At 39.4% G+C, this 27,428-nt stretch overlaps 1 protein-coding gene across 6 annotated transcripts in view; it reads left to right on the forward strand.

Annotated features, from left to right (window-relative positions):
* Positions 1–27,428, forward strand: part of LTBP1 (latent transforming growth factor beta binding protein 1) — a 203,788-nt gene that overhangs the window by 165,506 nt on the left and 10,854 nt on the right. For all 6 annotated transcript variants that reach the window (XM_075496119.1, XM_075496120.1, XM_075496122.1 and 3 more), the window contains 7 exons: positions 2,454–2,579; positions 4,862–5,005; positions 12,292–12,474; positions 13,799–13,885; positions 16,269–16,397; positions 17,694–17,834; positions 20,178–20,348. In XM_075496119.1, the coding sequence (XP_075352234.1) occupies positions 2,454–2,579; positions 4,862–5,005; positions 12,292–12,474; positions 13,799–13,885; positions 16,269–16,397; positions 17,694–17,834; positions 20,178–20,348 (981 nt within the window). The remainder of the gene's footprint in view (positions 1–2,453; positions 2,580–4,861; positions 5,006–12,291; positions 12,475–13,798; positions 13,886–16,268; positions 16,398–17,693; positions 17,835–20,177; positions 20,349–27,428) is intronic.

The raw sequence follows: 27,428 nt of genomic DNA on the forward strand, positions 1-27,428 counted from the left end.
ACCAGAAAAACACAACTGTAAAGAATTTGTATCTTCTTTCTCCCAGTAACTCCATATGCATCTTCTTATAATTCTGTCATTATGGTGACTGGAAAAGGAAAGAGTATCAAAGGTGATAACTTGACCTTCCGCCTTTGACAGTGTCTTTAATACAGATATATATTGCTTACTCTTATTGCTGAATTAATTCTACTAGGGAGAGTTTGTGGTAGATTTCAATAAGTTCAGTATGCAGAAACCACCCAAATTTTCATATTCGGTTCCTTGAGAACAAACATACTAGCTATTGTATTCTTTGCCAAATACAAACCCTTTCTAAGATAAATTAATTCAATATTTTTCCTTTGTTTAATGAATCGATATAAAGAGCCTTATTCATATAAAGATATTAAAGCCTTTATTAACAAACCAAATAAATTATTCTGCCAGTTCCATCTGCAAGTATTTTTTTTTTTTACCATTATCAATTATACTCATGTCTCCTAGATTTCAGTGTATGTAGTACATACAGTTTTTGCATGAATTTTGTGTTTTAGCTGAAGGTTGTTAACCAGTGGAGCAGCCTAGTAGGAGAAGAGGTAAGTTTTCCATCACTTAAACATCCTAAAGTGAAATTAGATGCCTTTCTGAAAAAGATGTTAGAATCCACAATTTACTCACAAAATTTGCCAGAGTCTTTTTTTTAACCTATTTGAGAGGTCAGGCTACATGATGTGGATAGTCTCTTCTGGCCTTAAAAATCTATGTGCAATTCTAAACATGTTCAAACCCCAACTACAGCAAATAGGAAAAGCTGGTTTTCAAGACCCCCAAAAAGCCTCTCCCTGAGGCAGACAGAAGCATGTGTGGATGAATTTGGGCACCTGGGGAGTGAGAGAGCCACACAACAGGTAACCTATTAGGGAACGTGTGAATGGTAATGATGTGCTGCTCAAATTTGGGTGGCTTGGGGAGCTGTGACCATGCGGTTCAAAGACCAAGAGTTCAGCTGAGCGTAAGACACACTTTAAAAGTAAAAATGTCCTTGCTCGGTGAGCACTGTCACGAGAAGAACAAGGTGCATCTTTGCTGACTTTTCTGGGCCTTTGTTTGACACAGCTGTGCACAGCTGGAGGAGTAGACAGCTCTACCCTCTCCTTTCAGAAAGAGACCAAGCAGCCGTGCTGTTCACCTGTTCAAAGCAGCCTCCTCTCTGTGGCAATGCAGGATTCAGTCCCACCAGCCCTTTAGTTCAGCGAGTGCCCTAAGGCCTTCACTGCTCCAGTGAAGAATGACGGTAGGCTCCATCACATGAAGGTCTACTGTAATGTGCAGACGTAGTGATAGTAGCTAGTACCCAGATAAATCAAAAGTGAATCACTTTATTCACCATTTAAAATGTAATTTCCCCTGAGGTGGCACAGTGCAGAAGGTAATTCTAAGCAGACAGCAACCTTACTTAACAGTCATAATGGTCTCTAGGAAAGAAGTATAGCGATAATTTCTTTGCTTCTAACTGCAGAGGAATTTAGAAGGCAGAAGGTACTAATCCTAGTATCCTGGCAGGTTCCCAGTTTCAGTTAATGTTCTTCCTCCTGAAAAACACACCATGACATCTTTAATGACCACAGATGATCAGAGCCTTGGGTTTACATCTTACTTTGAGTGAAGATAAAAGTAATACGTTCCTAGCACTTGTAATACACTTACAAAAATAAACCACATTCTGCCACAAGTGGCTCTGCTTCATTATAGGCTGATGGGCAGCTGAGTCAAAGAGGAGACTTACTCATGCAAGTGACTCTTACTTGTAAGGCTGGCAAACCACAAATGGGAACTACAAATGAAAGGGCCAGTACAGAAAGCGTGCAGGCATTGTAATTACTTCGCCTACCTGAGTAAGATTATTCATACGTGTAAACTTACAGGATTAAAGCGAGAAGGCTCAGTCCACAGATGTTTACCATTTACACATACACCGTGAAATTCTCTTCTGTGCTGAGAGCCTGAATGAGACCTGTGCAGCACTTCTGCCCAATGGATGCAACCGTACCTGTGAACTCTTCTTGTAGGCACAGTGGGTTCAGTTTCACCCGTGTTGTTGACTGTATAATGCTGCACTGGCAGAATCTGTAAGCCAGTCAGAGAGACGGTCATATTTAAACTATATCTTACTCTGTGGCATCGTGCCATGATTGGCAGGTTTGGTGAAACAGTTGAGACACAGCTGACCAAAACTGTTGTCTGACAGAAGATAATTCCTGTGAAGGTAACACTGAAACAATTTCTTAAATTGTACATGTGCTTACATTAAATTTTTGTGTCTTGTCCTTTGTGTTTGCCTCCCAATGGATAGAGGGACACCGCTGCATCTGTTTGCAAAAATGGCCTGTCTGTTGTTTTTCTGCACTCTTCATGAATGTCTACCTTTGACTGTCATGCGGCCCATCTGATGTTAAAATTCTGCCTTGCAGATGTTGATGAATGTGCGAACGGCACAATATGTGGCAGTCACGGGTTCTGTGAAAATATGGATGGCTCCTACCGCTGCCTCTGTTACCAAGGGTATCAGGATGCACAGGATGGGCAAGGGTGTACGGGTGAGTTCTTAGGTGCGAGTAGTCATTCCTGCAAGGTTCTAGTGAGCAAAAAGCGGCATATGAGCAAAATGCATTTCTTCACAAGAACGTTTTTGTTTTCTGACATTTTTTGTTAAAGTTGAACCACTTACGAGTAAAATAAGGTTGAGCTGTGCTTTACTCACTGAACTTTGTGCCAGCTGGGAACTTAACTGTGTATCTATTTAATGAGAACCTGTTACTAGGATTGAATGGAAACCAACAGCAAATAAGCTGAGCCACTCATTTTATCTCTTTAAAAAAAAAAAACAAGATGACCCAGTATTTCTGCACATTGGGACCATTCACAAATATAAACCATAATAGATTGAATTTACTACTTTAGCCTATTTAAATGCAACATCTGTTTAGTCTCTTAGCTGAATAACCAGAACTCTGTACTACCTCCCTACAGGAAATAACGTCTGGCATGTGGTACAGCCAGTCTGAATTAGGCGGCACACCTCCCTAGGCACATCATATTTGAACAGATTTTAACATTGGCTTCGAGCTCAGGAAAGACACTTATCACCATGAAAAGATGTGAGATTTTTGTACATGTGTAAATACTGCACGTTTCTCTTGTGAGTAATAGGTTTCCAGATCTGTTGTTAATAGTGATGGTTGGACCTGAGGTCCATTTGAGGCAGCACAAGTTTCTAATATAAAATTAATACCAGATCAAGGAAAGGTATTCATTAACCAATTTCTTCAAGCCAGACTCAGGATGAAACACATTTACCAGGAACAGAGACCTAAATGGAATACTAAACAGAGAGGAGGAGTTAGAAGTTTTACAGAAGTGTTTGTATGTGTTTCCTAATCTATTAAATAGTTTTATTACAAAATTCTTTATGCCATTTGGCACATAGTTTGCAACATACCAATGTTATTTTTGCATACAGTGACTTTTCACGGATGAAAACAAATGAAGCAAAGAAAGGGGAAAAAAAAAAAAGGAAAGCAAAAGCTGGTGTGAAACTAAATTTAATTTTGAGTTGCCAGTGAAGTGATTCTGCACCATAAAATAATGTCTTAGGGGTTTTTTTTCTTGTATACACTATATAATATAAAATACTCTTATAAATTTTGATGCCAGTTATCTACCAAAACAATTTCAGGAAAAGGTAAGTCTCTTTAGTTCCTGGCCAGGCAGCGTTCCCCAGAGAAGACATTCCTTATGACAGGAATCCAGCAAAAAGATAAAGAAAAATGTAAGTACATTTTAAAAGTGGTGAGCAAACCGTAAGTTAAAATGCATATTTATATTAAAAAAACCCACAAAAATCAACATTCAGTCATATGACTAGATATTTATTCTTGCTGGATAACAGGTACAAAGGATAAAACATTGGCTCGTGAGTTATACTTTAGACCACACTCAATTATAGATATTTCTGAATAGTGAAAATTATAATTTTCAGATGCTGTCATTAGTACACAAAGTAGACTTTCAAACGTAAACTTCAGCAACTGAGAAGAGAGTAAAGTTAAGTGATCCCGACAGTATTTGGTAACCCTTGTTTAAACAGCAGACAACCCTCCCATCAATCAAAAAGCATTTCAGGGTAGACTAGTGAGCAGGTATACGAAATCCAAGTTAAAAATATGTGGGGTCTTTTTGGGGAGAGGAAATTTGCAGTGTTTGGAAGGGGCTCCCTGGGTGATCTGGGCATAACCCTTGTAGGTTCCAGAACAGCCTGTGAGGCCATGCATACAAGAGGCACGTGGGGGTGGTGGGGCTGGGGAATTCACTGTTCAGTGGATGTTCACAAGGAAAATGGGATTTTGAGGAGAAAAGAGACTTCTCTTTTCATCGTGCAGTCTGAATCGCACCGAAACCTACTCATTTTGTTCCTTGAATGCAGTGGAAGTTCAATAATAAAGTTAGTTAAGAAAACAAATGAAATGAGTCTGAATCTTAAATCCCAAGAAAAGGGTACAAAGAAAAGCAAGTATTTAAAAATGAGAAAGAAACCAAAAAAAAAAAACCTGAAAAAAATGAAAGCCAGTGTTCTGGCCTACAGGCAACACCTAATCAGCACCAATAGTCTATAAAAACTGTACTGTGGCTTTCAGGGGCCTTTATTTCAAAGGACTGACTACTTGTTTATGAATCCACTTAGGTATTAGTGAGTTTTTAATCCTTCCCCAGAGATCACATCTGTAATCTGGCAGACAATATTGGCACAGATACAGCAGATAAAAGACCAAACTGTCAGTAATGGGTCTGAATTGATTTATGTTTTGGATTTTTTCCCCAGATGTGAATGAATGTGAAATGCTGAGTGGAGTATGTGGCGAAGCCCTCTGTGAAAATGTTGATGGTTCTTTCCTGTGCCTGTGCTCTGATGAAAACCAGGAGTATGATCCGATGACCGGACAGTGTCGCTTCCGTACCTCACCAGGTAAAACGCCAGTGGATTTTTGCATGCTTGGCATGATTTCCACTGCATATGTAACCAATGGAAAGGTAAAGTAGATTTAAATGCTGGTGTTGCTTTAACTACAACAGAAAAATTTAAAACTTTGTCTCCTTGAAAGTGTGTGTGCATGAGAAGAGGTGTTTCTAGGATGGAATATGTTATCACTGAATCATTAGCAGTGAAAATATAGCAGAAACACCTTCTAAATTTTGTACGTCAACAGACTTGGCAGTAATAATGAACAGTTACAGGAGTTGAGAGTAAACAGTCTCTTGTTTGCTGCACTGTAACAATGAAATGTGATATGGAATCAAGTCTATGGCCTGAGTGATTTTATTTTTTGTTCAAATTTTTACAAACATCCACTAGTATGCTTGGACAATGTTTAAGGGAGCATATGAGTAAAACCAAAATCTGTATATAGCGGTATCCTCTTAGCATTATCTAGTACTAACATAAGTCCTCAGAACAGGTAGTTGGGAAAGCAAAAAACCAAAACACTGAATTGTTGTCAGTCTCTTCAAGTGCCTTTTTGAGTGTCCTTCCCTGTTTTACTCCATCTTTTGTCCTGTTTTTCCTAGTACTCCATTGTACTGGATTTGTGAGCTTTTGTTATCAGGTGGTTTGGGTGTTGCAAATACTACTGGAAATACGCTCATTAACAATTAGTTTAGAACTCTTAAAGTTGCCTCCACATTTCTACACCGATCCAGTTTGCAGAAAGGAATAAGCCCACAATAAGGAGCGACAGAGTACAAGAAATGAAGGGATTTACTTGCACAGCTTCTTTTCCCCTCCAGAATGCAAATCCTGGTGTTTTTCTTATTTTGTTCTTACACTGCAGGCTGATCTAGCTTCTGGAAATCTTTAAAATAACTGGCTCTACTGCCAGGATGCAGACTCTACAGCTTACAAGGCTGTGGCTATTTTCTCTTATCACTCATGGTCTTTCAGACTTGTAAACGAGGTTGAAATATCTGTGATCTAATTGCAACAAGTATTTAGATCACTGAGTGTAGCACTCAGCAGCACTCAAGAAATGCCTGTGAAATATCATTAACAGCTGATTGACAAACTGAAACCTTTACAAAATCTTGTGAGAAAGATTCAGGCCTACAGGAGCTTGTTTTATGGAGGAATGAAAAAAAAGTAAGATGTCTGAGGCAGCAGAGCAATACCCAGTGGTACTGGCTCCATTCCTGTTTGCAAGGGAAAATACTGCAGTATCTTTCCACCATGAGGCAGATTAGCTTAAATACCCACTGACGATAACTGAAGTAGCAGCATTTAAAGTTCTTGCATGAATTCATGGAAGAAGAGAGTTTAAATTATATTGTCAGGATTTGCAGGAGATGCAAATGCCATCTTCGTTTTGGTACTGTGAGGAGGTAGTACTTGGGAGAATTCAGCTACTTGTCAAAACAAAACCAAAGCTAAAGAAATTAGCAGAGGACCTGAGCCCATGTAAGAAGAAGTCAAGTCCAAGGAGCATTCAAGGACATACCCAATCGTTACTGTGGGGAGGGAGGGGATGAAAAACCCAGTGTGGCTGATTGTACTGTCAGGATGAATACCCTACTGTCAGTACTAACTCCATTTTGTTGTCACCAGTGAGCATAGCTTTACTGTGATCAGTTTGGAAAGAAGCCATTCTTCCTTCCCCTCCAGCCTTCATCAGGCCCTAAACAAAACATGTGCTTCACCTTTGTCTCTCCTCTGATAAGGTCATCAAGGAGGAAGATCAGAAGGAGATCAGTGAGATAGGAGATCAGAAGACAGGCAAATTAGGACCCAGTGAGATGTACTTTATACACCATATGCCCTTGAATTAGAATAAGGAAAAGCGGCAGTACTAGGAACAGAGATCTTACTATTTATTCTGTTATTTTTCTTCCAAAGTAAAAGGACGAAAGTGCTGTTGCTAGTTCTTCTTAAAAAGGATTCTTGCTTTCCTGTACATCCTGCAGCCTTGCTGGGGTTTTTTTTCTCTTATCAGTTGGCTTCTGTTTCTCAAGACCTCAGAGATTGACCAGTCAAGTGGTGACATTGCCCCATGTACCTCTGGATTTGACATTTCAGGAGCTGACAATACACACTTTATTCTTCTGCGTCTGCTCACTTTGCTTGTTCCTGTTTTGTTCTGGGAACCAACGGGTGGCCCTTGTGCAGCTGTCAACTGAAGAGGGAACAAAACCAATCTTTTCCTTCCCATTTGTAAGTGGTATAAACCCCATGTGCTCACTGCAGGATGAGCCCATCGTTTGCCCAATGATGAGTACTTCAGCCTCCCCCAAGACCAGCTGCAGCATGATCGTATGGAATAGCACGATACCTCCCTGCAAAGAGCAATGGAATAGCCACACATCCTCTGGCTTTGACAAGCCACATACTCAAATCAGGCATGGTGAGAGCTTTGAGAGCTCCTACGGTGCATGTGGACATCATCTGTCAGCATTAGCTTGCATCATGCCTATTTTCAGAAAGGAAGGATTTAATCTGCATTATCCTGTTGCAGATATCTGTAGTTCAGTGTGGTTTACTCAGCTTTTGCTTATTTCTCATTTTTTATTTTTGTGCATAAAGAAAAGTTTGTCCACCTCTTATCGAGTGGAAACAGGTGAAGATTGCTGAAATGATACTTTAATTTAGGAACTTTTCTGCATGTCGTTAAAGGCTGTTAGCTTTGTGCAATGGGGTGTGTTCACACTTTTCTTTACCAGCCATTAGGGCTCATTAGAGACTTCCTTCTATTTAGATTTCACTTGATGGAAATTCATCTATCGTTAGCTGTGTCCTGAAACAATTTTCCCAGTGTATGTATCAGCAATTCTAGCCCCTATTGTCATGTTCCAGTAGCAAACCAAAAAAAAGTTGTAGGGCAAGGTTTGAGTGTCTTATTCCCCTCCTCTCTGCCCTGCTGTTCACAAAATGTAGCAAATGCTTCAGAAGGAAGAAAAGATAAAGGAGGAAAGAACTCTTTTGTATTAGATGAAATTTTGCTGTTATACATCTTTGTACCTAGAGAGAAAAAAATGCCTGGTTTGGGTTAAAGTCTTCTCATGTATTCTTTTAACAAGATATCATTTATGATGAATTTCTAGCAAGTACCAAGCTGAATGCAGTTTGAGGAATAATCCATATTAACATGGTTGTAATTGTGAAAAAATGCATATTCTAGTGTGCATCTAAATTACTAATATATACTAATATATTACTAATATATCTCATTGCATTGAATCCAGAAGCTATAAAGAATAGTATATATTTGAGGATTTTAACAGGTATGATTTAAAATAAGAATTGCAAACAAAAGCATGTATGTAAACATATGTACACCAGCAGGAATCTGGCTTACATATACAAAGGTCAGTAAGATCACAAGTTTGGGTTACAGCTCAGCCAATAAAAAGAATTACAGTGACAGAATTCCACTAAGGTACCAGGGCCCACTTGGCTACCTACAGCTAATTTAGACGTTGCTTTCTCCTGGTTACATGAAATGTGACCAGTTATTTATGGCAAGATATTTAACAGTATTTACTAGGGTTTATAAGTACAAATCACAGTTTTGATGTCCAAACATGAGTCCCTCCTAGACTGATTGGTATTAAAACAAAATCAATCCCCCCTGCATCTAACCAACCACCAGCACAAAAAATTTGAGGCTGCCAAAGTAACATTTTATAAATCTGATCCAACAGCTTCCTCAAGGCTAGAAATCTGGTGCCTGAGTACAGATTCTAAATTTCCTAAACTTCAAGGGCTTTCTAAATGTTAAGACTTTAAAGAAAACTCTTTATATTGGTATTATTTTTTTATGGCAATATGTGCATGGTTTTCTAAGGTAAATAACAATCTGAATTTCAGTCATCTATGAACATAGTCTTAGATATCATTTTTAAATGTGCATCACTAATCCCTGAACTGTACATGTGCACGTATATGCATATACACTGCACACACACACGTTAGGTGGTGTAGCTTGCCACATGTGGAGCCAATTGAGAAATCTAAACAAGTACACCCTGACGATAGGCACATACTAATCTGTTTTTACTGTCTTTTTGAAAACCAGGTTCTGAAAGTCTCTTTTACTCAAGCTGTTTGCTCAGCGTCACTGGAGTCTTTGCTGAGGTTTTAGAAGTCATGAACTTGTAATGATGATTTTTCACTTTAGCAACCGCCTTACTGATTCCACCTGTGAATAACAGGCGTTGGTACACAGTCGCAGTATTTAAGATCCCATCAGTTCTATATGTTTTGGTTTTTTCAGATCACGGTCGTTAACAGGCCACTATTTAGGCAAATATTTAAGTGTATGCTGAAGTCTAAGCATATGCTAATATCCTGATTATCTACTGAATCCTATATTACTAATGCACATTTTTGCATCAAACACATGCTGAAGCATATTGTTGGATCAAGGTTACACTAAGGTAGATAAATCTATTTCTAATAAATATTTCAGAGTTCAATCTAGCAGCAACTATACAGAATCTCTCTGTAGGGTGTTAATAGAGCAGTCGTATCAACGACCTGATAAAATTATGTTCCTTCACCAGCATGCCTTAAGTAGAGAGATATTTTACATTTTCTAACAACAAAAAAACAAACAACAATGATACAAAAAAAAAGTACCCATTTCCTATCATATTTTGTCAACACACCTGATGAAACCACTCTCAAAAACAACCTGTTTAATAAATGGTTAATAATGTATGAGAGAGAAATTATGAGCTTGTAGACACAGACTGGTCTTGGTTTAAAAAAAGAATAATAAAAGATTTGTGTCTCATTTGCTTTCCAAACATTCATGACGCCTGCTTGACTAACCCTCAGTCACAGCTGTGTAAACAACAGACTTTTAAGCTGCTGAACAGATAATGGGAGGAGAAACCAACACATCATATGTAAAATGGGAATAAACAATGACATGATGAGATTGTCTCCCCTTCCTCCCGGGGCAGCTTCTGGTGTTCTTTCTCTGGTAAACAGCATGAAAACTGCCATGCTTTTTTCTCCTGTTGAAGATTTGGCTTTGATTCAGTTAGACAGATGGCAAATGGCCAAGGAAAATGTATAATTTGTGGCTAAAGTACTGCTCTCTCACCTTGGAATAACAGATTTAGTTCAGTTGCGTTTCTGTGACACGATAGTCTTAACGTAGTTCCTATTGGATAGCAGCTGATACCGCAAACCCACCACACTTTATGAAATTCAGCACATTATGGAAAATTGTAATTATCTGATGAGGGGAGACCGCAAGCTAAACTACCAAAGATGAAATGAGTGCTCAGCTGGGTGTTTCCTTTAATGTACAACTTAGTTGTATTGGCGAAACAGCAAAGGAAAGTTTGCCTTGTAGGTGGCAACATTGTACTAAATTTCAATAGAGGTGTCTGCCAGCCCCTCAACCTCCCAAAACAGGAACAGTGACTTTTCTGAGGAACATAGAAATAAATCCAATTGTCTGTTTGGAATTAGAAGCCAAAAGAACTATTACACATGTTCATACTGTTGAAGTGCAATAACGGGTAATCCATACTGGCATTTTGAAACCTGCTTTTCTCAAAACAAATCTAGTATTTGCATGTTCAGTAAAACTGCCTTGCCCCATCTGCCTGGGGGAATGTGGGTGGGCAGGGATAACAGGCTTGAGGTAGCAAGAGCTGGAGTTCATTTAATTCCTTCAGCGTTTGCTGGACAGTCACTATCTTCAAGTTCCCACCTCACAACCATTATTTTTTAAGTGGATGGGATTGGAAGAAAATCCACCCTATAACTGGCATAAAGAGGCTGAGCTTGACCTCCAAGAGACGACGAGAGGCAGACAGATGAGGTGGTCAAGTGAACTTGGCTCTCCCAGGTATACCAGTACTTATAAGTGGGCCAGCCTTAAGCTCTTGAAAAGAGCTGCAAAGCAAACAAAGGTAGTTTATATGCCACAACTCTTTGGGGTTTACTAATCTTCCAGCATTTTGAAATGGACTGTCACTCGGGTATAAAATAAGGTTTTGATTCCCACCTGGATACATGTGTTAACTTGAGAAATGTCTTATGCTTGGCATATCGTGCAAGAGCCTGAGTAGAAATGAATGAAATCTCAAACAACGGAAAATCAGCCCACATGCAGTAATTATGAGTAGGTTTCTATGAACTAAACGTTTGTTAAGTGCTAAGCATGAAGAATTTCCCAAGATATAAAGGAAATAAACTAGTCACCTCAAGATTTATCTATCTTGAGTTCCTGAACAGAGTTTTGGTTTTGATTAATAAATGTGAGCATTTGTAATTTTAGAACTCGGTTATCTTATGGATGGCCTATGAAAAGTTTTTCATATTGATCAAGTGTGAATGACAATTTTATGTGATAGTTGCCACTTCTGAGCTCTTGATGAGAATTTTTGTGGAAGTGCAAGGTTAGACAGACAGAGTTCTGAAAACATAGAAGCTTTAACTACGTATTTCTTTTCAAACTCGCTTCTTGGTGTACTTTAGGAATGCCTTGCTTTAGAAAGGTCTTTGACTATTAATAGGGTTTTTTATTGGATGTATGGGAGAGACTATTTTGCCTCCAGTGCTTATAAATATTGTGAGAGGACCCACTCAACTGCTAAAGGCAGAAAATCTGACTTCTTGGCTGGATGCCTATTTTAAAGTAAAGCACAGAGTCAGTTAACTTAACATCTGCATTATATTCCTCTGCTTACTGTGGAGTCAGTTAGTTACTTTTGCAAAAATCATAGAGGGCCTTGTTTTCAAGTGTGGAACATGCTTTTTTCCCAGTCAAATTAAAAGGGGCTGGAAATGTTCATTCTTTTGAAAATCAGGCCTTTTCAGTTTGTGCCTTAGCTCCTTTATCTGTAAAATTAGGTTGTAATGTTTGCTCACCTCTGCGAAGAGCTTCAGGATTCATACATGAAAAGCACTATGTCAGTAGTTGGGCATGGTAGGTAGATAGTTGAGCATGAGAGCAGGTAGTTCATGCATTGCTTAAAAATGAAAGAACTGCGAATGTGAACAATCCCTTTGAGGCCAAGTTGGAGAACAGGTCTGAAAAAGTCAAAGGAAGGTTATATACTTCCCTCATTCTTCCTAAGAACAAAAAAGTTAAACCAAAATTTGTACTTAACCACTTTCTTCCCTGCCAGACAATGCTGCTCTTCACTGTGGTGAAATCGAGGTACTGTGGCTCTCCTGATTCTCCTGTAAAACTGATTCATTTCACATGTCATCTTACGTGGTTTATGTGTTCTTTTCACCTTTAGAATTACCATTAGAGGCTGATCAACATGAAGATGGAAAGAAGGAGTGCTACTACAATCTGAACGATGCTAATTTCTGTGACAATGTGCTTACATCCAATGTAACCAAACAAGAATGCTGCTGTACCTTGGGTGCTGGCTGGGGTGATAACTGTGAAATCTTCCCATGCCCTGTCTTTGGAACTGGTAAGAGGAGGCCTTCTGTCCCTTTGCAAACTTTTGAAGGATTGTGTTTATGTTAACAGTAATCTGCTTTGCCTTCAGAGAAGGCTTGCCCATTAAATCCCGTATTCTGTAGTATTTAGTCATGATTTATCCACGGGAGACTTCCACAGAGGAAAAGTTAATAGGAATAATTCATACCTGGTGTAAATCCATTGGCTTCACTGCAGTTACCCTAGGGATAAAAACAGCCCGTTACTGAACACAATTATCTCCAACTGATTTTAAACAAAGATGGATTCTCACAGAAGCTTTTTCCAGATGCTATGGTAACATGTTAGATATTTCCCACAAGCTGGAAAACAAAGGTAAGCATCACAGTGTTTTCGAGTCTGCAGCTATTCTTTGTAACGTTGTTTCCACAGCACTATGAATTAGTGATATATATTGTGACATTAGTTTTACATTTTGCTACTTACTGAACAAGTCAGTTAATCATGTTGTCTGCAGACCATTGTTTAACCTCTAAATATTAAATTAGAAAAACATAGCCATATGATGTTTGTCACAAATAGTGAAAACAGTACTTGAAACATAAACAGTGATGGCTGAAATTTAGAATCCAGCTGGAGAAAATCACGTAAGAGAGACCATGTGTAAACTTTTTGAGATTAAACACTAAAGATTACTTTTCACACAAATGTATCGTCATGTTTAATTCCTGTTTTAACTATACTTTAGAATCAGTGAAACTGAAGTGAAATGGGTTACGAAAAGACTCTCTGCTTGGATAGGTTTATTTGATTCTGTATAGTCTCCAAGACACTTTAAATAATTTCCCTCTGTAATCCACACCATGTCCTCCTCTTGCAGTCAATTAGTATTTTTCCTGTATAAGGACTGAAGAATGTGGACAGGGGTTTGTATCTCAGTTGGGGTATGTCTAGATTGCAGCTTGCAGTATAGCTCAGAGAGGCCCATGCTAGCTTTAATTAAGATAATTTGGCTACTGGTATTGTTATAACTGCAGTGCACCATGAAACCCAGTAAGGACTACATTTTCCTGCCAAGCAGCAAGAGAAATTAGTTTGCGTGGAGCTCTGTGATGCTGTGAGTACCCTAGCTAGGTTTTTCAAACCTAGCTCTGCAAACTGAGAGCAGGGGAAGGTCTGGCTGTGGCATTAGCATCCCCCATTTAGCTAAAGATGTGCGTGATTGCCTGATAGATGTGAAAAAGGCAAAACGTTGCCTCAGATTTCTCAAAATACCCTGAAACACATATGTAACATGTACGGATGTGAGTAACTTTTTCTTAACAACATAATTTTTTGTTTTCTCTCTCTCCTAGCTGAATTTACTGATTTGTGTCCTGAAGGAAAAGGTTTCATTCCCTCTGGAGAATCATCTTACGGGCTTCTTGCTCAGAATTACAAAGGTCAGTACTGACTTGTAGTAAGTTTATTTCAGAAGTTCTGGTAGTTGACTGACTAGAAATGTGAGCCGGTAATGTAAACATTCTAATTCAAATTTTATTAGGTGACAAAACCAGCTTGTGATATGAAACATTACTGAAAATCATCATTTGACAGATTGTTAAGAATGTCAATTATACAGTCTCTGTAATACTCTGGTTTAATTTATACTAAGTGCTATATACTGTGAGAGTAAGTGCTGAGACCACAAACCTCAAATACTCATTTACATATGAAACACAAAGCCACCTTAAATTTGTAAATAAATGTATGGGGAGTTGGGAGAGAGAAAAAAAGTTCTGTTAAACATTAGACTTACAAGTGAGAATGAATATAAAAACTGACGAGAAGTTCAGCAATGATGTTTTTATTACAGAACTCCATGAAATAAGTATTGAACAAAAGATTGCAGAGGAATGAGAGTGACAGAAGGGATTTGTGGGTGTGGGTGGGAGGGAGTTGGCATCACTAAGAAGGAAGAGTGAGAGCCACCAAATTCCTTTTCAAGCTTCAGAAGTAGCCATTAATATTAATAATTTGTGAAATTAATTTTACTTGGCATAAATACACTGTATTTGTGTTAGCTAAAATGAAGTCAACGTATTATCTTTGGGTTACATAGCAGCTACAGGATCTTTAGAAAAGCACACACATTTTATATATTTGTTCCTATTGGAATTGCTGTTTTACAAGTAAGAACTAAATGCAGAGTACTGTGTGTTCATATCACATAAAAATGCAGTAAAATTTACTATTTTTAAAAGACCTTAATAGAGGCATAGTATCACATGGCTGGTAGATAAGCGTTTGTCAGAGTTGCTTCTAGCTAAGTCACTAATCTGTCAGACCTAATTCTGAGAGATGACAAAAATTGGTGGGACTTAAAAGATTTTGGGGGTTTTTTTTCTAGTGATTGTCACAAGTACTTTTTCAAACTATCCTTCCTCACTGACTAGGACACTACTAGACTGGTCTTCCTGTCAAGTTAGTGAGTAGACAATGGTTGAGTTCAGTTCTCTGTCCTACTAATATCTTTTTGTGTTATCCTCAGCAGGTGTTTCTTTGCACCTGGAAAGTGCATGGGACATGAAAAGATACTAAAAATTATAAGGCACTAGTACCCAGATTCATTCAAACTAATGTGGGCATTTAAATGGGGATAACTCACGCAAGACCTCCACTCTCTGGAGGTGTTGCTTTGTCCACCAACTTGGAGGAAAGAACAGAGTGCCAGGGGACGAATCCAGACCCGAGACTGATGGTAGCAGGGACGAGAGGTGGACAGACTGAAAATTTACATCTAGACAAGTCAGAACACTGTCACAGAGCTCATCTTAAAGGGCCTAATACTCTCTGAGAGTATTTTTGTTCAAGGATCAAGTGTGTTGTTTATCTCTGCAGATCTAAGATTTCTGTATATCTTTGCAATGTAGGTTTGGGACATGCTGTGTGTCAGCATGTCCAAATGTGTCTCAGAGAAAATCTGCATTGTTTTTGTTGTGCTACCTCAGGGTTGATAATATCTCTAGCTGCCATAAATATTGAAGGGTGGAAATAGTTCATCTGGAAATACTTCCACAAATCCTTGCCATAATAAGACTTTTTCTGTTTTCAGTAAGTTTATTTTGTAATAACTGTAGGAATGGCACAAAGGACAAATAATAAATGGACAAGTACTTTTAGTAATGTGATCTTTCTCTGTTACACTAACTCATATGTTCCTGTTGCTTTTGTCCACAAGCCTCTGCTTGTAGGAGCAACTCCTCTTTTATTACTTGGAATTATCTGTCAGAAGTGAATATAGTCACCTAGCCTTCTTGACTCTACTCCCAGGCTTTCCCATGCACAGCAGAGTCACCAAACTGTGTGGAGAGAGGAGAGCAGTCACAAAGTCCATCCATAAGCATAACTGCTTAGTTTTGTAATTAGATGGTGTGATTAAATTAGATCCATGGTGGGAATCCTTTGGGTAAAGCAAATTATATTGGAAAACACAGGCCATATTCTTCATCTGTTTTGCTTGGTGCTGAGAGCAGTGTGTTACCAAAGGAAAGAAAAGGGAGCTGCAGATTCTTCCAGTCTCTCTATGCCACAGGACTTACTCTGACATGGGAAAGGGAAAGTTATGGTCCACCAGTTTTCCCTTTCCCATTCTGCCTACGAGCACATCGTAGCCTCTTCCACACCATTTTTTTTTTTTTTCCTGTGGGTATCTGTGCTCCTGGGGCCCTCTGTTTAAAGTGAAGTTTGCTTGAACAGAGAAGTGTATAGGCTTCATTTCATCTTGCTCCTCTGCATGGCCTCATAATAATTATGGTAACACAGCCTTTAATGTTTTCTCCCCAGATGCTGATGAATGCCAACTCTTTGGACAAGAAATCTGTAAAAATGGCTTCTGTTTGAATACGCAGCCAGGTTACGAGTGCTACTGCAAACAAGGCACATACTATGACCCTGTTAAGCTCCAGTGCTTTGGTAAGTTTATTTAAAGTAGTCTTGTCACTATAATGGTATGCAGATGGGCAAAACAAGCAGACTCATACGGCAGGATTCCCATCAGAACTGCAGTATTCCCAGCAAGGGGAAGAACACTGGGCCTCCGAACTCCTGTAGCAGCTTTTTAACAGGCATTGGGTCATTTCCCTTCCCTCCTGCTTGGCTGGGCAACAATTCTGGCTGACGTGGCGATGGCATGTAGAGCAGGGTTTGCTTTATTTGCTTCCTTTCTCAGAAAATTGGTCGTCCCTTGTGCTCCTTTGAGTGCATAGTCTAGAGCTGGTAACCAGCCTTTATGCAGGCAGCACAAAGTGATCGGCGGTGGCTTCCTCCTTATATGCACACTGCTGCTTCACTCTGCCAAGGTACAATTTAGCCTTCTGTTCTTTGTACATGGGGTGAGCAGTGAAAGCCTGTATGTTGAAGCTCACCTTTCATTTGGCAAGTGTGCTGGTTTTACTATAATCAAATTAACGCAGATTTTTTTTTTTTCAAAGACAGATATTTTCCATAAGGAGTTAATATGCAATGTGAAATTACAGTTCAGGTGATTGATAAGCCCATTTTAGTCTGCACAACCTTATACTCCTTTGGTTCTGGTATTCAACTGAAAATTACTCATAGCTGTGACCCTGGCTTTTGCTTTGTAAGCAGAAAACCATGTATAATGTGCAGAATAGCATAATGAAAGGAAGTAATTTTTGCAACCGCAGTGAGCGAGCCTTTCACCTTAGGATTCTACGGTTGTTCTTTACAAAGGGTGGTGGGTTTGCTGATTTAATGTAATTTATTTGAAATACAATGGCCTGCTCTTCCCTTTGAGCTAAATTTCTGCTTTTCCTCTCCAAGACAAACTAAGGAATAGAAGTACTGTGGCTAGATAAGGTGATCACTTCTCCTGACCAGCTCATGAAGAGTGTCAGAGAGTATGCCCACCTCTAATGCCTGCTGGTACTGTCCTAAAGGGATAGGAAAGTGGGAAGCGGCTGCAGCTGTGCTGGATGCAGGGTATGCCTGGCACTCCAACCCCACCAGCAAGCCTCCTCATCCAGATGCGCCCTAATACTTGAGGTTTAGAGGTCAGCATCCTGCTGATCTGTCTGTCCTTCTCCATGGGCACAGGCAGGATTTTGCTGCCAGCAATTGGTATTTGTGGTAATTAACAGAAGGCATGCAGGGAAATCTGCTCCTAATATAGGAAAATATAAACATGGATTAACACAGTGCAACTACTTTGTGCTGGCTCTCCTTGATACATTTCCTTCCATTTTAAAGACACAGATGAATGTCAGGACCCAAACAGCTGTATTGATGGCCAGTGCATTAACACAGAAGGATCTTACAACTGTTTCTGTACACACCCAATGGTTCTGGACGCAACAGAAAAGCGATGCATCAGACCAGCAGATTCAAGTGGTATGATCCATTATACATATTACTGAAGTGAGTACACCTCTGCGAGGTGGTGCTGACATGGCTACAGACCCCAGTAAGCTTAGACTGGGTCATGCTTGGATGAGCCTGCTCTTTTGGAGGATTTTGGAAGGCAATGCTTGGACCATCATCTGTTGATCCAGAAGGCATCGTGATGTAGGACTCCACAGGGCTCCACTTTGCCAATGCAGACAGGAGACTGCTGGAAGTATTAATGCGGTTAGGCTTGGGCTGGGGAGTCTTCAGCCCCCTGATTCACCAGCTCTGCCTCTGCCTCGTCCAGCCTCGTAGGTAATGAGGCACAGCCGGCTTGCTGTCTCACTAAGGCTGGGGTTTGGCTATGGGCTAACTCTGGAGATTCAGTTTGGAGTGGGTGACTGCTTCTAACAAAGCAAGGAGTAAGAGCAGGAATAACAGGACATAGGAGGAAATAGCTGAAATTGTATCTGTGATTTCAATTGATTAATATTGAGGGTACATCGAGCTCCCATTTTCAAGCTGTGGGCTGCAGTGTCACTATTAAAGTAAGGTTTTTGCATGTTCTTTCAATTTCAGTAGACACTGATTTCAGAAAAAAATATTAGATACTATGAGATTCTTAGAAACATCTCAGAAATCCAGAGCATTATGCAGTCTGCACAGCTTTGTCTATGCCACACACATCTTTGAAAGAAATGTTACAATGGGTTTGATTAATATTGGCACTGTATAGCCATAAATCCAGACCTCTGGTCCCTGCAACTTGCAGTGAATTTTCCTAAGATGCTTCTGTGAAAGGAAATGGGAATACAGACTGAATGCCTGCTTTAGTCACTCCAAATTGTAAGGATGATAGTTTTGAGGAGTAATGTGGTCGTCCTCTTGCCTGAAACTGTGAAAGAACCTGTGGTTCTTTCTATTGTTCAATCTTCAGTTAAACCAAGAGCAGGATTGTCCTTTGGGTTCATCCAGGATGTGAAGAGAATGCAAGGGCCCAAAGGGCCTTCCGTCATGGGACATTGGGGCTGATACAGCAACGATCTTCTCATCTCACCCAGCACAAAGCGCTCAAGCCTTGTATCACTACTGGCAATGTCCTCCCTAACGCAGGGGAGGAGGGGCAGCCTGGTTGCTTTGCTGCCAGCAGAATTTGGAGTTGGTTGCAGAGGCCCACTGCTGCTCTTCACTGCATGTTCTGGCAAGTTCTTAGCAGAATAGGTATCTAAATTCTGATCACCTTTGCACTTTCAGAACTCACTGTTTTACTCTTGAGCTAGGTTTCAGTTCTATACTCGCCCATGTACCAGTGCATCATGTAAAAATGCAGTTAATAGATATGCACAGACAAAACAGAATCTTGGTTTGTGACGCTTATTTTTCACTCTGTGTTGGAACAAAATCAAAACCTTGCAGATGTCTTTACAAAACAACTGTGCTGAGGTTTTTACATTCCAAGTGGAAGATTAAGTTTACAGTTCCACTCCCTCCGATCAGCAGTGATCAGAGATTGCTAGGACTAGGAGTTGTTCCTACTGAGATCTTTGTCAGAACTAGTATGCCTCTGAAATAGTCCAGCTTTGACAAAAATACACGTTTTTGTTAATGTTCATAAGAATGTGACAGTAGTTCACAGCAGTATTCTGTCTCTAACAATAGCTGTAAGTGGATGATTAGGGACCAGAACAGCAGATAAACAATACTTCTAACTCTCCCAGCCTCCAGCTATTTTCAGCTCAGGGGATTTCCTGAGCCTGATTTAGTTTGTCTGTTTAGTTAATGGGACTCTCTTCCAAGTATTTGTCCAGTCTCCCGTTGAGCCCATGTAAAATTTTTGTTCAGCTCTGCCCTAGCTGTAAAAGTTCTTTCAGATGCCATTGATGACAATGTAAGAAAAGCAAAATAACAACTTTTAAAGATTCATTCTGTGGATGGAGTTCCCCAAATATTCACCTCTGTCCTAACACTGTTTTTTGTCAAGCTCTGTTAACTTCCATGAGAGCAGAGCTGAGTCAGTGTTAAGCGTTCAGCAATGACTACTGATTTAGGAAGTTTTATTTCTTGGGTGTCCAACGCAATGTGCTTTTAAATTGGCCTAATAGTGCCAAATCAGAACCTTTTAAGATTTTTCCAAAGCTGAGCACTCAAGGGATGAGCCACGTCAGGGTGGTAATTTAAAAATGGTCCATTTAAAAATGGTCGTGACTTCTAAGCTTAAATTTGTATTCAGCAAAGTCTGTAAAGCTAGGTTATTTTCCTAATCTAAGTTTAGCAAATTCTGCATTATGCGAGTATCTTTTTTTAAAAAACAGTGCTGCGATGATGATCTAATACTGTCTTCTCCATCAGAACAAACTGAAGAAACTGAGGTCTACCAGGATCTTTGCTGGCAGCATCTAAGTGATGATTTTGTTTGTAGTCGACCTCTGGTTGGAAAGCAGACTACATATACTGAGTGCTGTTGCCTATACGGTGAAGCCTGGGGCATGCAGTGCGCACTGTGTCCTATGAAAGAGTCAGGTAAGGAAATGTCAATTCTTGGAATGAAATCTGAAATACTTAATCAGTTTAATCCCTTGTATTTATACTAGGGCTACTAACATAAGAAAGAACAAAAAACCCTTAACCCTTCAAGAACTAATGGAAATTTTTCTCATTAGTTAAATGGAAATCATTACAGTCTAGATCTTGAAAATGTGGCTGCTTTTATTTTTTGGCACTTACAGGACCTGTTTCCTTCAGGTGGAACTGTCAGTGATTGGCAACGTAGAACCTTGGTGGAAACAGGAGAGCATTTTAAGGGTAGCAGAGTTCCTTAACGTGACTGACAAATTAAAAACCATCTGTGAAAATACTGATGCAGTTCATGTGCACACACATGCATGACACTCAACAGGCTACATAACTGGTTTGGATTTTTGTTGCTGGTATTATACATTCAGATGCATTTTTCAGTGTGATATTCTGCCAGGCTGGCTGCAATTAGATGTGTTTGCTTGATAAGGATCTGGTAAGTTGTGGTTTAGAATCACTAAACCTATCAGAGAATGAGTTGTTATTATATGGCTATATGCTCAGATATTATGAAATGTATAGAAGAGCAATTTAAGATAGATAAAGGAAATGGATTACCAATAAGGACTGAAGAATTTCCAGGGAATATAACTTGATGTTAAAGAAAGCTGACTCACAGCCTTTCAAAAATATGACTGTATTTTGTTTATGTGTTTAGAAATTAGACATTGTGCCAAGATATTTCAGGTAGAAGCTGCTTGTTGTGGTGACTACAAAAGCTAAACGGATATAGAGAGAAATGTTGTCTGTGACACACAGGCTTATTTCTGGGGACTAAGGACTGGAGAAGAGACCAGTGGAAGCAGCATAAGTATATGTCATGCTGTGTCTGAGATACATCAGCCCTGGTATATACAGTCTGGTACCATACTAACTTCTTCCCCCATATAAACTATTCCAAGGCCTAGTTTGGATGTAGCTTTCTTACTACAAATGTGTCTTTCAGTAATCTGGTTTTCCATGTAGGAATACCATGCTACACTAGTAAAGCATTTTATTCTGATCGTACCTGGATTTTTACTTGGGCTTGTGTTACTCTAACTCTAATGTGGTGGCTAAAGCAGTACATGTTTTACTTGTAGCAAGAACCCTGGAGTTAAAACTACATAGAGAAGCTCAGTGAAGCATTAATGTGGTTGTTTGTGTCTGCTTGGGTTTTATGTTTTTATAATTTACTTGCAAGGTCCCTGAACCTGTTCTTATATATCGTTACTTGTTTGAGTTTGCTTTGGAAGTGCAGCAACTGAAAAAAGCGCCTGATTTTGATGGTGTTGGCTGGGGTAACTGCTGGCCAATGCTTACCCCAGAAAGAGACTGAAGAAGAAAAACAGGGCATGACAGCAGCTTGATTTATAAGATACGGAAATCTCTGAAATGCCTTTGTCAGAACAAATCTTATAGGAGGACATTCCCAGGCATTGAATTACTACACCTGCTAGAATAACAATTGCAATGAAATGAAATGTAATAGAAAGAAAAAATACAGGGCAATAGCTAATAGCCAGAATTGTTGCTATGACCTGGAGCTACTCGGGTGGAAAGACAGAGCAGAATAAAGGAGTTTTTCTTTGTACAAAGTTCATCACATGGTGACAGGGACCCATCTGTGTCATGCAAGCATGCAACCCTGAGAGAAGGAAGGAAAGCTGTTCCTGGTAGAAGAGAGTTCAGGTAGGTATGAGACTTGCTTCTGAAGATTTCTAGCTAGTTACATTTAAAGCAGGGTAAATCTGAAGAGGAACAGAGACAGACTACCGAGATGGTCAGGGAATGTCTTACAAGGGAAGATGAAAAAAGCCAAACCTAGAGGCAGAACAAAGGCTGCAAATGGTAAATCCGCTACAGCGTGATCATGGAGGATTCCCACAAGCTTTTAAGTTAAATAACAGTGCTGATGTGAGGAAAAAATGGGAACTAGTTCAGTCTGAACATATTTAGGCTTGAAATTAGATGAATTTTGATGATTAGGACCACGGGATTCTGGAGCAGCAATCCTGTAACAACAGTGGGGTGCAGATCCCAACTAGCTCTGTGAAGAAACTTGAGAAATTAATTTTTAAAATGACATAAAGGTTCCTGATGGATAACATGATCCTGAATGTAATTTGGATGACTCTCAGTCAAAGCTGAAGAGCATTATGTTGGATCATAACATCTTTCTTCCCCCAGACATAAGACAATTTTTATGTGAAGTTTAATATGCATTGAAAAGTATCTGCTTTAACTGAAACTACGAGGCATACTTTGATCCCAAATACTTTGAATCATCATTATAGACTGTAACACAGACGGTTTAAAAAAACAAAAGCATATTGAATCCTTATTATGTCAGAACAAACATACAAGCTTACATTTCTTAGTGGAGGTGCTATATGTGTCCTTGCACATATGTGCACGCACGCACACACACAGAAATCTGGAAGCCTTTCTCTGTTTTCAGGAACATTTACCAAGAAAAATTTAAAGCTGACTGAACTGAATAAATGATTCATTTGACATGTCTTCACTTTGTAGCATTTAAAGTGATATCATTGGCTCAAGAGAGTGCTTTCACACCTCTGGGCCAGCAGGTCACAGGTTCAAGTCCTGGCTGGGGAACCTGGAATTTCTCCATTTTTAAATACTTGTGTATTGTGTTGGCCAGATTTACTGCTGAAGGTGTTTGCTTATTTCCCAAGTTAGGGGCATTCTGAAGATTTGTAACACGTGTTAAAGAAGACCTGGGGATGTGTTATCACTGGAAAACTTTCACCATTAAAAGGGTTGGATCACAGAACAGATCATTCACTAATCTGTGGTTTCCTTTTATCTTGTTTATACTCCCCTTGTATTTGAGGATCTAGATGCTGCACTTAGAAGGAAATACAGGCCTACCACCACAAGTGATACATTTGCAAGTCCCTTCTAAAACAAATTCACACTTTAATAAAAATAACCTCTAACTTTTGTGTCCCAGCTTTTCTTGAAAGCACTTCCATTTTTCATGACAATATTTAAATGTCCTGTTTAAGTAGCATCCAGCATAAAACCAGCGGGAAGATAGAGAACTTCTATAAGAATTGATCCATATAAATGAAAAAGAAATCCAGCCTTTCATCAGCATGAAAATAGAATTTACATAGTTGCTAAGATTTCTAAAAACTACTAATGGGTGCTTGATCAAACAAACCCCACTGACAGTGGCACTAAACATCAGAGCCTGAGACAAAAATAAGTAGGACCTGTTGAAGTATTGCAATGTAACAGCAGTAAGACTGATAAGTATTTTGATGACAACATCAAGGAACAAACTCAAACTACTAGCTGAAAATCCTGATCAAAATAGTGCAAACGTGAACTGTAGTGATGTGATTGAGTCCATCTTACTTGTACAAACAATTTTGTGGGGCAGGCCTTCTTGTCATTAAACAAAGGAAGCAAAGACAGATTGTTTTCCATTACATTCATTCTAACATTATGACCTTATATCATCATAGTACAGATAAAGGCTTTCACAGATTGCATCCAATGCCAAAATGTTAACTACTGAAATGTATTCTCTCAGGGCTCATTGTGGTGTTAGGCTGTACTTGCCCAAAGAACTTTTAGTAATTATCCTTAAGAACCTCTGTGTTATTTGAGGTTTGTCATTTCCAATCTGCAATAATTGACCAACTAAGGAAAATAAGAAAATTGGATACTTTTGTTTTAGATACAAAAGCAAAACATCCTTTCCTCATTGCACCCACCCCAAAAAAACCCTGTCAGATGACCTGCCTTCAGAAGTTCTGCTTCCTTGGTCAATTTACTCTTGGTGCCATAAGACCCAACTGTCTCCATCCAGAGTCCATGCTCTAGTAACTGGCAGCAGGACAGGCACTAATGGGTTTAGCAGTGGGGTCAAAGCATCCATGCCAGAAAACAGAGCAACTGGCCAAGACTGAAAAAATCTGGAATCTAAAATAAGGCCATACACATCTCATGTTAACCTGAACATGTAACACCTGAATTATAAACCTGCTGAGCCTCCAGAAGCTCCTGTGAGACCCTTATGGACTGGAGTGGATTTTAGACGAGGTGTATTGTTACAGGGTACAGGAAATCTGAAGGGAGGAGATAGAAGTAACAGCTAGAAAATGTTGAGTAAGGTGGTGTGCTGGGGTCAGTGTTTAATTTAGGGACACTGCCTATTTTTTGAGAGTGCCTACTTTATTTTGTAAAGTGATCTTTGGAAACCTGTCTTGGAGTTTGTTATTGCAGTGCAGTACTCCCTTTGCTTCAGTAACACCTTAGGATGCTAGGAAGGTGGAATTCGGTGCCCTTGAACTAAAGATATGCTGGTCTGTTAAGGAGGGTGCTTTCTCCTTCTGTTAGGTAGCTGCCTGGGGAAGTTTTAATATGGAAAAAGGGGGTAAGGTAGGACTGGGACTCTGCAGTTTTAACAGATGTTTTACTAACTATTTATTGAGGGTGGGGGTTCATGACTACATCTATAACTAAGAACTTGTTGGTAGTCTGACTACTAAGATAATGTCATGAACACATTCTTAGGCAACTATAAAGGACACCAGCATTCAGTTTATCACCCTGCTTATTTGTGTAACCTTATACATACCTTGTACTCATTTACTGTAACTTTTAAATTCTGTAGTTTCTGGGTTTTTATGGAACTGCTTTATGTTTAGAAGATCTGCAGAAAGGACAATGGTAGAACTCCAGTCAGTAGATGCTACAGATGTTCTGTGGGACTAGGAGTCGCATAAAGAACTGCTGAAGACTCATGTTGTACTTGAAGTTTCTCTTTATCTCCTCCTTAGCGTTTGCAAAGCCCAGACTACTGAGAATACTGAGGGTAGTGGGTAACATGAATCATCTGGGGTGTCGTATCATGTAGGATTTCCCTTGGCCAATTTCACATGGTTTTTTACACAGAAACCCATATCTGTGCTGGTCCTACCAGTTTCCCCTTCCATTGGGAATGAGAAATAGGCACCCTGAGCGTTAGATTCCTCTGACCTGTTCTAGACATCTACTTTAGGATTAGATGGTGTCCTAGAAATGGTTATGTCTTTTCATGGACTAAAAAGGGACACTGGATGACTAACTCAGGTGCAGACCCTGGGAGATGCCTACATGTAGTTGTTGAATTCTACCCTTTCTGGCAGGACAGATTGTTTGGATTGCATTTTTGTTGCAAGGAACTCAGTGTATCCTTTGTAAACATTATGAGTTAATTCTGGGCTGAGCTTTCATGTTACGAGAACATGGTGTTCCCTTTGAGTTCTGGCTAATATCACTCATGAAGATCTGGAAGTACAGGGAAAACTGATGTGTGTAAAGGATGAGTTTCCATCGGTCCTCTTTTGAGATGGTAAAGATCAGCAGGGAGGGAGGCACTGGATTCATTTCTGGAGACCATTGTTCATCTTTCCATTTAGGATGGCATTGTGCCTCTTTCCTTTCTGGTAAGGACTCTGGACAAATGGATTATCTTTTGGGCTCAAAATATTACAGTGATTGGGCCTTGAACATTCAAAGTCTTATGCTCAGTTGTGCAGATTTTTGGCGGCTTTCATTTCTATTGATGAAGATTTTCAGTGCTTCTTCTGAAGTTTAGGAGAGACATGCAGAATAGCCTTGAAAGGGTTTTCCTCATGGAACCTCACATTCCAAGTGTACATGGGAGTCAGCAAGGAGTCAGAAAGCCATTTGCAAGGTTGTGGCAGAAGCAATCTGACTCTTACTACAACTTCTATCAATCTACCTTGAGCAGCAGAAGATTGTTTTAGGAAATTTGAGCAGCCTTAGTTGAGGAACAAAAGGTGACTACCAAGAGGTTTTAAAATAATCAGGCTGGTAATTACTTCAATTTTAACAAGAGTTTTACATCCCCTGTGAGCTTTTCCTCAGTGATTTCATTTAGAGTATCTCCATGTAAGCATGTGAATATCCTTCTTAACTCATGAAAAAAATCCTTTAAGACTAGTACCCTTCCCTTTTTCTTTAGCACCAAGAGTTGTAGAATATATGTGAATGCTGTCCACCACAAACCTCACATCTGTTCATGGAGGATGTCAAATGATCTAAATTGTCAAATAGCACAATCTAAACATAGAGCAGAATATCTTCAGCTTTGGTTCACAGATGATGCAATCTCCTGAGAGAGCGTAAGTTTAACTAATTCAGACTGATGTCCAGAACCTCTGGTTGGGAAGGGACATATACTACATGTAATAAATGCTTTCTTGGCTTTGTCCTTCTCTCCAGTGATTTCTTCGATGGTGAAACTGTTGCATTAAATAATTTGAAGGAACTGCCTTGGCGTTGATAGCTTTGGCTCCTTTTTTGTGTGTGTGATGGTGGCAATTCTGAGGAGCTGGAACAGAAATAAAGCTTGCTTTATGGGCAGGAGGTAGGATTGGCTGTGGTGCAGTTGTTTCGTGGTTATGTCAGGAAAAGCTTTTTTATATAATATTTTCTTTAAATACATGAAATATGGAGTATTTTTTCTGACTAGAGAATACAATAAGGCCCACACAGGCTTGCGCAGTTACAACAACTGTATATGCAAATTAGATGCACATTTGCACAGCTGCACTTGTGCTAACAAGAACCTAAAAGCCAGTCAGTCCATCCAATTTATGTTGCGTTTTCTCTGTCAGCCTAGGTTTCATCACCAATTACGGCTAACATCTGTGCTAGTATGCATGCGCATCTAGCTGTAATCCCCTAGCATGCTTGCTTTATGTGCACATAGCTGACTTTAAAAATGTCCTTTACATTTTGGGAAGCATACATCAGCTTCCTTTTATAATAGCTATCCTAAGTTATTAACAAGCTGTCTCAGTACTTCATTTGCAAGTTATGAGAAAAACTTAGAAACACATGGAACAATGTAGGCTATATTAAAAACACAAGTCTTTTTTTCGTCTTGAACCACAGCTGTATTGTCCCTGATCACAGCCAGGAGATGAGCGAGCAGAGAAAATAAATCCATATAGAAAAAGGTTTTATCGTTGATTGTGAATTACAGAAAATGCTTTTTTT

Source organism: Mycteria americana, chromosome 3, assembly GCF_035582795.1.
Source record: "Mycteria americana isolate JAX WOST 10 ecotype Jacksonville Zoo and Gardens chromosome 3, USCA_MyAme_1.0, whole genome shotgun sequence".
Taxonomy (NCBI): domain Eukaryota; kingdom Metazoa; phylum Chordata; class Aves; order Ciconiiformes; family Ciconiidae; genus Mycteria; species Mycteria americana.